Here is an 11,659-nt window from a genome sequence, read left to right on the forward strand (position 1 = left end):
TGGGCAGTTAGATGTCAGATGAATTTAATTCAGGAGTCTCGTCAGGAGGATAAATCTTTAAAAAATGGAAGACCAAGCAAACAAAGCTGTAAAAAAGGAGTCTCTAGCTTTTATGAAAAGAGAATAGAGTAAATCTATATGAACTATCTTAGATATTCCAATTAATATTGTGCCTAGTTTTGGTCTCTTTTAGGATGAACGAAAAATGCTCAAATCAGATTGACTAAAATTATATCAAGAATTAAAGACTTTATGATGAGCATCAATTAAATAAATTTGAGGGACTTTAATAAAATACATAGGAAGAAAATTCTGCTGAGGTTTAATTTTAGGTGAGGTGCTACAAATCAGCCAGCATGTGTTGAAGCTGCACTGAAGCATGAATCCCTCAGGGATATAGAGGTGAAGATTAAGTGGCAGGAATAGAGAAGGAGACAATATCTTTTGAGGAAAATAGATCACTATCAGCAACCTGCACAGAGTGACCAACGTTTAGGGAACAAACTAGTTTGGTTGGAGTGTCCCTAGGAGCAGGGTAAAAGTGGTTGGTGGCACGGGGATGAGGTAGTGGCATTGGTGGGGATGTTCAGTCAGTGGGACCTTGCAGTGTACAGATGTGTATGTGTACAAATGAGAATCAAGAATCTTCAAGACGAGGAGACGTATGAATGAGGAGCAGGAGAAGGCCCCTTGAACCATCTCAGCCATTCAATGCAGTCTCCAAGTCACTGTTTAAAAAATACAAAACAGACAGGACTTGTGGGACAACTGTTTCAATTGTGGGATGGTTCTATAAAATCCAGAATGTAATACCTTTACTTTATTAGTCAAAACTGTTCTGACAGTGAAATTCCATTAAAGAAACTGTTAAAGAAACACTTCACAGCTTTTAGCAAATGCAGGTTAGCGTTTTGTCATCTGTAAATGCTATTGATTAAATGCCTGAAACAAGACCCATACACCAATCTATGCCAGACCATATCACCCTGTTTCCAAGCACTTGGAAAGGGAGTGTCAATAGCAGAAACATTACACTTTTTGTTGCTCTGTTATGTTACTGAGGGTGTATACCCAGTAATTTGTAAAGAATCTCACAAACTACCTGGTTGCATGAAAACAACAGCCAAATTAATCTGGGGAAGACTTAGTCCTAGATTATACATCTCTGCATCAACAAATAAAATAGAGCATACGATAAGAATAAAGAATGAAAGAATCTGTGTAGATTACATGACAGCTGTCATTTAAACTACGAGGCAGATGTGATATTTACTACAGATTATGCTGTGACATAGGACACTTGTAAGTGCCCTGTTTTTCTTAAATATTGGCCATGGCTCAGCAAACAGCCCCTTCACCTTTGGGTAAGAGCATTCTGACTTCAAAACTCACTCCAGAGACTTCACCACATAATCCAGGCCAACACTTCAATATTGAGTAAGTGATGTAACACTGGCAAAGATGGATGTAAAAGGTCCATAGTATTGTTTGAGGAAGAGCAGTGGTGTTTTCATTGTCATCCTGCAATCAACATCACTGACCATTGTCAGTGATGTCTTCCACTGACCATTAGCTGATCACTATTTGTGGATCTTACTTTTGCATAAATTGACAGCTGTGCTTCCAAACTCATACCAAGTGCACTTCAAACGTCACCTATTTCATTGACTGTGAAACATTTGATTCTGAAGTCATGAAAGGTGCTGTGTAAATAGAGATTTATTTTTATGTTGTTTCTTGAAACAACAACATAAAGCTTGTACCAAACCCTGTCACTAATATTTTTTCATTGTGGTATCTCTGTTTATTCTCATTCCTTGCTTTTTTGCTTAGTTATGTACGTAATGACTGTCAGATTTCAGCCCTTATGGCTGCTCAATCTGTCACCTGGCTTTCCCTTTTTCATTTGTACAATTTCATTATAACAGATGCCGATTGCTATATGCAACACAATACAAAATGTACATCGTACATTCTGTGTGGAGTTTGCACATTCTCCCCGAGACTGCGTGGGTTTCCGCTGTGTGGGTCCAGTTTCCTTCCACAGTCCAAAGATGTGCAGTTTATGTGGAACTGCCATGCAAAATTGCTTCATAGTATCCAGGGATGTGCAAGCTAAGTAAATTAGCCCTGGGAAATGCAGGGCTACAGGGATAGGGTGTGGGTGTTGGGTCTGGATGAGATGCTCTTTGGAACGTCAGTGCAGACTCAATGGGCTGAATGGCCTCCAGCTAAACTGTAGGGATTCTATAATATTCTTCTGCTAAAGTGCATTATTCATCTCTTAAGACAGTGGTGCCTTAGTTGACTTATCTGTTAAAAACAAAATCCGATTACTGTGTTGCAAAGAAGTACTATGTAACATGTGCAGAAAATATTTGCACTGGCAATTATACTCCACTCGAGCTCCTCCCATCCTTTCTCATGTAACTCTGGTCAGAATAACACCAAGCCCCTCTCCCACATATGTATATTTAACATCCCCTTCAATGGATTTTTACCATTCACATCACTACTCATCATGGTGGTGAGCTCCACCTTCTCACTGCTCTCTGGGTAAAGAAGATTCCTTGAATTCTGCTTGACCTGTTGCTGATTATCTCATAATGATAGCCTCTAGTTTTGTTCACCACAAAGGAAACAGTCTCTCTGGCTGGAAGTTACCATGCTTCCCTAACAGAGAGTTTGGTGAGGGGTGGTGAGGTTTATTTGTTCAGGTGGGAGGGACCATGCTGCCTTCCAGCTTCTGCTCTGATTGAGTCATTGTCAGGAAGTTCCATGGGCAGAACCGGTAATCACAGTTAAGGACCTCATCCTGCCACTCCTGTTTTCAGCCAGGGACAACTCACCATGTGAGCAGCCTGAGAAACAACCCATCTCTTTCAAAGGCAGTCCCTGCCTGATCCAGAGACCTGGCACAAGCAGGATATGAGGGGGTGCCCACTGAGAGTCATGCCATTGCCCTTTCTACTAACTCCCAACTCCCCATTCCTACCATCGCACAACTATGGCCTGGCTCCCTTGGCCATCCTGTCTCAAGAGGCTGTATTAATAGCTTTGGCCACTGATTCCTCAGTGGCATTGCTGAGTGGCACACAACTGCCAGCCTCTGATTACCAGGCACACACCAGGATCCTTGGTCCTAGGTAAGACCCATCACTTCCCAGTTATGTGCTTGAAGAAGGTAATGTGGAGCAAGTGACAAAAATCAACATTTACGTTGTTTTGCTTGGCAAACAATTGTATTTACAAAAATCAGTTTAGAAGGAGAGATGATTTCAGAGAAATTTACAAAATTCTGAAAGAGATAAACAGAATAGAGGCAAAAACTTCCCCAGCTGTGGAGTCCAGAACTAGGAATATAGTTTCAGGGTATGGAAGAAACCATTTACATTGAGATTGGGGTAAATTTATTCATTGGTGGATATTTGGAATTCTCCACCCCAGGCCAACTGCATTTTCTATAGACCCAATCTACATTGATTGCAAGGAGACTGTTTTCTTACTTAAGGGATGTTGTGTTGAATTTGTGGTTCCTGATCTTTGGAGCCACAGTGCAAGGGAATGGGCAACTCTGAAAAGCTCTTCTTCTGCTCCTGGATGTGTCTAAAATAGCCACTAATAGGTCCAGGCAGCAGATGGTGAGGGGTGGGTGGGGGGGTTGGAGGTTCTGTGATTCCTGATTACCTGCTGCTCTTTCAACAGGTCACGCACTTGCAGGGTCTCCTTGGAGAGGGAGCATGTGATGTCTGATGGAACATTCAAAAATGTCAGAGGCTGTTGGGCACTGGGAGGATTGGGTTGCATATTTGCCCCATCAATGCCATTTTAAATTGATCTTCAGTTTTCTCTTTATCAACAGTACTGTATATGCTATCTTTAATTTGATTCAATTTTGTTTTGTTTTGTTTTTGCCAAAAGTGTATTAGGTCTGATTTAGGGTTTTGTGGCACAGTTGGGCCTGCATTCTCAAGTGCTACTTGTCCCAACAAGTCCAAATCAGTTAATTAAAAAAAAAGTGTAAACATTAAAAAGAATCAGCCCAAAGTCAGAGGCTTTTATGGTGGATGGTTGGTTGAACTAAAACTCAAATTTTAAAATGGAGACTGGACTTTGTCTAAAAGCATTTAACGTCTCTTCCACACGTGATTCCAGAACCATAGTAATATGGTTGACACATAACTGCTCTCTAAAATGGCCTAGGCAATTCGGGTTCTGTAACAAATGTTGGACTTATCATTGATGTCCTGTCCCATGAAAGATTTAAATATTCCCAGGACAGCTGCCCTCCCTACTACCTAAGCAAAATTGTAGTTTTTCATGTAAGTTTACATGATACAACTAATCTGTCCTTAGCATATGTCTACGTATACTTTACAGAAGTAATCACTTGATAACAGTTAGGAGTGAAGAATGCAGAATATGGAGACCAATTATAACACTAACTGCTCTCCCCTGTCTGTTACTGTCTTAACAGCATAAAATGAAAACTGAATATTCCTAGTGGTATATTTACCAACAACCATTTGTAAAATCAGTCGGAACAGCACTGGTTACAGAGAAAGGAGGAAATATTTTCAGACTGATTGGCACCATTGTGTTCCTAGCGGTGTGTATAGAAACCATTGTTTACAGTTACATCCCTATAATTTCCGTGCTAGTCCCAAAATTATTCTTTGCCTTGTTACTATAGGTTTGAGATTCATCTCTCCTTGCCCGATGGCCCCTATCCCCAATCCAGTGGCTGCTCTCCTTAACACAGTGATCCCTTTTTCCTACCCAGTGACTCCCCTCACCCCACCTCAGTGATTCCCCTCTCCCCACCCCAAAAACTCCCCTCTCCCCACCTCAGTGTCTCCCCTCTCCCCACCTCAGTGATTCCCCTCTCCCCACCCCAAAAACTCCCCTCTCCCCACCTCAGTGACCCCTCTCCCCACCTCAGTGACCCCTCTCCCCACTTCAGTGATTCCCCTCTCCCCACCTCAGTGACCCCTCTCCCCATTCCAATAACCTCAGTGACCTCTCCTGCACCCTAGTGACCCCACTCCCTCTCCCCACTTTTGTGACACCCCCCCTCCTTGCCCGCAGCTGGAAAGCGCCTGTACAGGACCCGGTTTGCCTGCAGTGCCTCCCACAGTCAATCAGCCTGTGGGGGAGGCACTCTGTGTGGACTGCCATCCAGAAGGGGAGCGGATCGCAGCGGGGACCGGCCTCGAACAGGAGACGGCGCCTTCAGGAGACCAATGATGGAATGTATAAAGAGTGAATGTTTGGTGCCCAGTTTTGTCGGGTGGCACTGACGAGCACTTTGTGGTTCCAGTCCCCCCCCCGGGGGAGGTGGGGGAGGGGGAGAGCATGGACCCCCGCCTCCGGGCAGTCAGGGCGAGCAGACCGAGTCAGATGCAGGGACCAGCCGCTCAGCAGCTCGACATCAGCGCGCTGCTGGGTCGCTGCCTCCGCCACGGGGCCAAGGAGTCGCTTCCCGGGGCAGGGGGCACTCGGGGCGGCTGGAGAGCCAGGGTGCTCCCTACCCCCGGGGGGTCACACAGCCGGCCCCAGGGGCACGGCCAAGCTGCTGCTGACCTGCCAACCCCCTCCGGGCGGCCGGGCCCCGGGCCAGTGCGAAGGATCACGGTGGATCTCCGCGCCGCCTTAGCCCGAGTGCATGAGCCGCCTGAGGAGATCGGGGATCCCCCCGGTGAGGGAGATTCCCCGCCCCCTGGGGGTCCCACACCCCCGGGGGCAGACCCCTCACCCCCAGACCCTCGAACCCCTGAGGTAGATCCCTCTGGGTTAGATCCTTCTCATAGAGACGCCTCTCGGGTAGATCCCTTTCAGGGAAATCCCTCCCTGTTAGATCCCTCTCGGGTAGATCCCTCTCGGTTAGATCCCTCTTGGGTAGATCTCTCTCAGGTAGATCCCTCTCAGGGAGATCCCTCTCGGAGAAATCCCTCTCGGGTAGATCCCTCTCGGGTAGATCCCTCTCGGAGAAATCCCTGTTGGGTAGATCCTTCTCGGAGAAATCCCTCTCGGGTAGATCCCTCTCGGAGAAATCCCTGTTGGGTAGATCCCTCTCGGGTAGATCCCTCTCATGGAGATCCTTCTTGGGTAGATCACTCTCAGGTAGATCCCTCTCAGGGAGATCCCTCACCCAGATCCACTATGACCCAGAATAAAACCAAGCGACAGAGACAGGCAGTGCCCAGGGGATCCCCCCAGAGCTGTGCCAAGAGAGAGGGACTGTGGAAAATGAAGATGTCTCTGCCAGCCTTGGTGAATCCCCCTCCCCTGCCAGGGAGTCCACACGGCGCCGGAGCCATCGCTGACCATCGCGACCCCCCGGTGGGGACATCCTTCGTCTCGTTGCCAAAGCTCCTCCGGACAGGCAGCAGTTGGAGCTCACAGAAAGAGGTGAGGAAAGTGTGGCCTTAGCTTCTCCTTATTCTGGTAAAACAGCCTGGCCCCTCCGCACCCACTGCCTCTCCCGGCACCAATGAAGGGAAACTTCTTTCTCCCACCTTGGTAGCAGTGTAGACATCCCAACCCAGGAGTATCAATTCCAGTCCCTAGTTGATGTTCAGACAGACATGTATGTGCCCTTTGCAACATGAGGTCCCACTGTTATACCCCTATCACAGGGCTTATTAATGATGCTCACTGAGATACAGAGTGCAATACAGAGCAGGTCAGTGAGGACACATGACATTAAGAACTTACATTTATACAGCACCTTTCACAACCTCACTCTCCTGCCAGTGCCTTTCACCACTGCATTTCTCCTGAAAGACTGTTGCACATCAATCATGTGACAATGAGCAAAAAAAAATCTGTTTTAATAATGTTAGGGTAAATATTTGGCATAAGTATTGTTTGGGACACCCCGATCTCTGAAATAATACCATGAGATCTTTTCTGTGCACCAGTGTGGTTTTCTGTTTGATGTCTGTTTGGCAACACCTCCAAAAGAAGCCTATCTCCCCCACCTCCAACCTGTCCTTGGACTACCAGTTTATGGAATGAGATTTGAACTCAGTTTCCTGGCCTGAATTTGAAGTGCCATCAGGAATGGGATTAGAGGTGGGCTAGACCAGAAAGTACCAGCACTAGCCCGGTTTCCTGATGGGATTCCCATCATGTCTGCAGAGGTCAATCAGTCTCACTACATTACCTACCCCACATATGTCAGCATTACCACTTCCAGCCAAATTCCAGATTCCTGCAACCACAGGGGTGCAAAGTAGATGCTTAGTGGCAAGCCAGAGGTGCTGGCAGTGTAGGCAGGGCTGGAGGCCTTAACCTGTTGGTGTATCAGTGTGGCGCATCACCCAGAGAGTATTTGCCAACTCTGCCTCTTCTCCAAACCTCTTTGAACAATGGGGGCCTGGGTGCTCAAAGTACAATTGAAAGGAAGTTTTAAAAGTGTTAGTGAGAACACTCCTCTGCTTGACATACCTGCCACTGTAGCCTTTTCCTCTCAAATTGGAAGGTGGCTGATTGACCCTCCAACTTTGAGAACTCATTATGAATTAGACAGGGAGAACCTATCTCCACGCCAAATAAGAGAGTGCCTCCATGGGAAACAGTTCTAACTCCTGTTTTCGCTTACCTCAGAGGGAACATCCAGTCCTCCCAGAGATGTGAGTGTTACCAATAGGTTTCTACCTACTGTAGGATGTAGGAGACAAGTATGCTATTCGGCCCATCAAGTCTACTCTATGATTCAGTTAGTGCATGGCTAATTTACTCCACTTTGTTGAAACTTTATTGCTGGAACAGCACAGCAGGTCAGGCAGCATCCAGGGAACAGGAGATTCGACGTTTCGGGCACAGGCCCTTCTTCAGGAATGAAGAAGGGCCTGTGCCCGAAACGTCGGATCTCCTGTTCCCTGGATGCTGCCTGACCTGCTGTGCTGTTCCAGCAATAAAGTTTCAACTTTGATCTCCAGCATCTGCAGACCTCACTTTCTCCTCTAATTTACTCCACTTTCCAGCATTATCCCCATAATATTTGATTCCTTTACAGAATAAAAATCTTTCTATCTCAGCCTCAAACATTATTAATGATGCAGCCTTGATAGCTCTCAGCTGTAAAGAATTCTGTAAAGATTGACTGCCCTCAGAGAAAAATATCCTCTTCGACTCTGACTTAAATGGGTGACCCCTTTACTCTGAGGTTATGCCCCTTTCAATGGGGCACATATGCCTCAACTATTCCCTACTTGTTACTAATATGTGATCCTATTGTGGAGAAGTTGGCAGGCTTCTCTTTCATATGAAGAGTAAAAGTCAAATTCCATCATATCTTCATATGTACTCCCAACCAATTTTGCCATCTCATCTAACCCAGCAAACACTGAGCCAGTTATACCATGGGCCATGGATACACATTGTGGATTCAAATCACTTGACCGTAATCTTCCAAATTTTCCATCCATCTCTGTGAGGACTGACTCCCTGGATTGTACTTTAACCTAGTTACAGGGTTGCAATTTACTTTTAGTCACTTGGCTGGCGGATGGACCCCTCACACTCACTTCACGTTATTTGGAAATTAACTTTGTGTAAAAATGTAGATTATCATCACTGACACATCTAAACTTTCAGATCAGATCGCCAGACCCGCAAACGAAGGGAATGGATCCAAGTTTCATCAAGTCTGTTGAGGAATCTGCCATCCCATTTCATCAGCTACTACATCAAATGAGGAAAAGAACATCCAGAGTGAACCATGTGCTGATTACTGAGGTACTGAAGAGTCTGAGGGAGGACCTGTGGTCAGTGCCCGAACAACCAGAACACAGCCACCTGAATTAGTAAGTGTCATGGCTCTGTTCTCTCCAGTGGCTCCGTGATTAAGTGCAGTTACTGAAGCAGCACTGAGAAATTCACCAAGTCTGCTGATGCTATTTGCTGCATTTAGCTGATTTGTGAGGTAAGGTGGTTGTTGAACTACAACTGGCCTCAGAAAGGGCAAAAACTTGCTCACAGTCACTGTTTGGTGATGCCTTTCTGGAGAGTAGAGGCTTGAAGAGAATGACCTTAAATGTGGTGATCCCATAATCAATAGTCTGCAGGCCTCACAATGCAAGCTTGCATAGAGAATGATCTCCTGGGAAGGTGACCAAGATGAGTAGCACTTTCGGAGCCAAAATCCATCATTCACTCACAGAGTACAGATACAGTTGGGTGAGTGGATGGTGAGGGGGAGCAGGAAGCACAGATGACATCTCTCATTTCTAACCCACTGATTAACTATGGCAGTCAATATCTTCTGATTATTTTTACAATGTATCAGTCTCTAGTCCCGCTCCCTCTGCAGCCTTTAGGAGCACAGGACCCCACCATACCCTAAAATCATGAGCTTATTTCTTTTTAACCAAATGCTCAGGATTTGGACACTGCTGGCTCAATCCTCACAGGAAAGAGCATGATCCGCGTTTAGTTTGGGTCTCTGGAATGCAAGTTTAGTGACATTACCAGTACACGATCCTGTTAACAGCTCGGTGTTCTACTAACTGAGCTACCTGGGCTCATGGAGGCAGTTTATGTTTAGAGTAGTGCTGCCAATTAAGCAGTGGTTGGCAAAATTACATTTGTAATTGGCTCTGAGGAAGGGTCACTGGGCTCGAAGCATTAACTCTGATTTCACTCCACAGGTGCTCCCAGACCTGCTGAACTTTTCCAGCAATTTCTGTTTTTGTTTATAGTTGGCCCCTAATCTGAGCACCAAAGCTTTTAAAAGACTTCCTACTGATTGTTATGTGTTTAATTGATTATCATATTTCTACTCCCCTGCCCCCCCCCCCACCTTCCCCGCCAGTTTTCATGCTCAACACTTCAGAAGAGATGCTCCGTTCCAACAAAGGGCAGAGAACAGAGCTGAAGTCAAGACAAAATGCACATGGCAGGCATCTGACCAGTTCGGAAATAAGTTGCCTGTCAGGATCAGTTTGTTCACAAACAGGTCTCTATAGCACCTTCAGGCTGTGGGTGATGGTCAGATGGTGGAAGAGAAATCCCCGATTATAAATACTCAGCGCTCATGTTGAAACTGTATACCTAGGCTCCCTCTGGTGGAGCAATGGGTCCTTTCACCATCCACTATGGAACTGAACTTGATGTGAGCTTGAGTACCTGTGTGACACCCAGGCAGCTTTTCACTGCACAAGATGCCAGGGAACCCTAGTGCATTTGAAGTCACTGGGCATTATGGCAAAAAATCTGCTCTGACTGGACTCACACCTAGCAGAAAAGAAGATGGTTCTGCTTGTTGAATACCAATCAGCTCAGCCCCAGAACATTGTTGCAGGAGTTCCTCAGGATGGTATTTTATCATCAGCAACTTCATTAATAAATTTCTCTCCAACCTGGAGATGTAAGTGTGAAAAGTCACTGATGATTGTGCAGTGTGCAGTTCTATTCATAACTCAAATGTTGAAGTAGTGTGTGCCTGCTTACAGCCAAACCTGTACAACATATTGACTTAGTCTGAAAAACGACAAGTGAAATCTGCATTACACAAGCATCACGCAATGACCATCTGCAGCAAGAGAGTACAATGGCTTCCCCTCAACAGCCAACAACATTACCATTGTCAGACCCCCCCACCACCAACATTCGTAATCGGAAACCACCTGGACTAGCCATCCATGCACTGTGGCTACAAGGATTCCTCAGAGGCTGGGAATGTGTGTTTTCCAAAAAGAAGTGTAGAGGTCAGCGAACCATTTGGGCTTTTAATAAACTTGTAATTCGATGCTTAAAATCATCTTGGTTATTTTTCTGCATTCTCTAGCTACTTTGCAATGTACTCTTCAATGTAAACAGGACAATGCCTACAGCCTCACCCATCTCCCACTTCCCTCTTCCAGTTCTCCATTTCTCCTGAGCTGTTGCCTAGAAGTACTTACACAACAAATACAACCATCTGGTCTCATCCATTTTAATTCCAGAACCTTCCATCCCTGTGCTTATCTGGGACAATTCTTTGTCATGGGAGAACGTTTTCCCTCAGGCTTGGGAACGGTGATGTTCATTCCAGTAATCTCTCTGCTCTAGTATCACAGCTCCTGTTGGATGACAAATTTCCAGATATACCCGAGATAGAGCAGCTGGGAGCAAGTAAGCCAGAAAATGACAGAATTCAAATCTGACAGTTTACAAGAAATACTGCATTTGAATCTGGAGACCTGTGTAAATCAGAGCTGGTGCAGCTTAATCTGCTTGAAAGCAGGTGCTGTTTGCTGTTCTGTATTTTAATATTCCTGTTAATAATCTTCATTCTGAAGTGTATTTAGTTTAAAGGTTCTTAGCAAAGTAAAACAAATGTAATCTTGATTACTTTAGACTAGATTACAACATAACGATTTATAATTGTGTTATCACACTTACTTCACAGTGTTGGCACAGGATAATCAGACACAATCTGGGTTTTGTTTGATCTTCTCCCTTACTATTCTGCTTAGGAGGAGCTACATCAGCACAAAACACAGGTCAAATCTGAGAGTGCCTTTGCACAGGAGACCAATTAAAATGTAAATCCTTCTGTGGGAAGTTATAATCAACAACCAGGATTTGGTTGAACTTTGAATCCAAGATAATAGCCTGTGGAAATCCTGTTAAAATCTATCAGACTTTGTTCAGCATTGGTGGCTCAGTG

The 11,659-nt window shown here is 45.3% G+C and overlaps 1 protein-coding gene across 3 annotated transcripts; it reads left to right on the forward strand.

The window, feature by feature from the left end:
* The first annotated feature begins 4,705 nt into the window (after positions 1-4,705).
* On the forward strand, positions 4,706-11,352 carry LOC122565088 (uncharacterized). 3 transcript variants are annotated; one of them, XM_087976101.1, is made up of 3 exons: positions 4,706-6,411; positions 8,605-8,745; positions 9,821-11,352. In XM_087976101.1, exons 1-3 carry the CDS (start codon positions 5,356-5,358, stop codon positions 9,881-9,883), a joined length of 1,260 nt encoding a protein of 419 aa, XP_087832227.1. In that variant the 5' UTR covers positions 4,706-5,355; the 3' UTR covers positions 9,884-11,352. The 3 variants fall into 3 exon arrangements, with proteins under 3 accessions (XP_087832227.1, XP_043576656.2, XP_043576654.2); XM_043720721.2 differs by lacking the exon at positions 9,821-11,352 and adding an exon at positions 9,657-9,798 and having other exon boundaries at positions 4,709-6,411; positions 8,605-8,813; XM_043720719.2 differs by having other exon boundaries at positions 4,722-6,411; positions 8,605-8,813.
* The last annotated feature ends 307 nt before the right edge of the window (positions 11,353-11,659 follow it).

Source organism: Chiloscyllium plagiosum, unplaced genomic scaffold (genome assembly GCF_037043375.1).
Source record: "Chiloscyllium plagiosum isolate Xiang-an unplaced genomic scaffold, Cpla_swu_hap1 HiC_scaffold_28, whole genome shotgun sequence".
Classification (NCBI taxonomy): Eukaryota; Metazoa; Chordata; class Chondrichthyes; order Orectolobiformes; family Hemiscylliidae; genus Chiloscyllium; species Chiloscyllium plagiosum.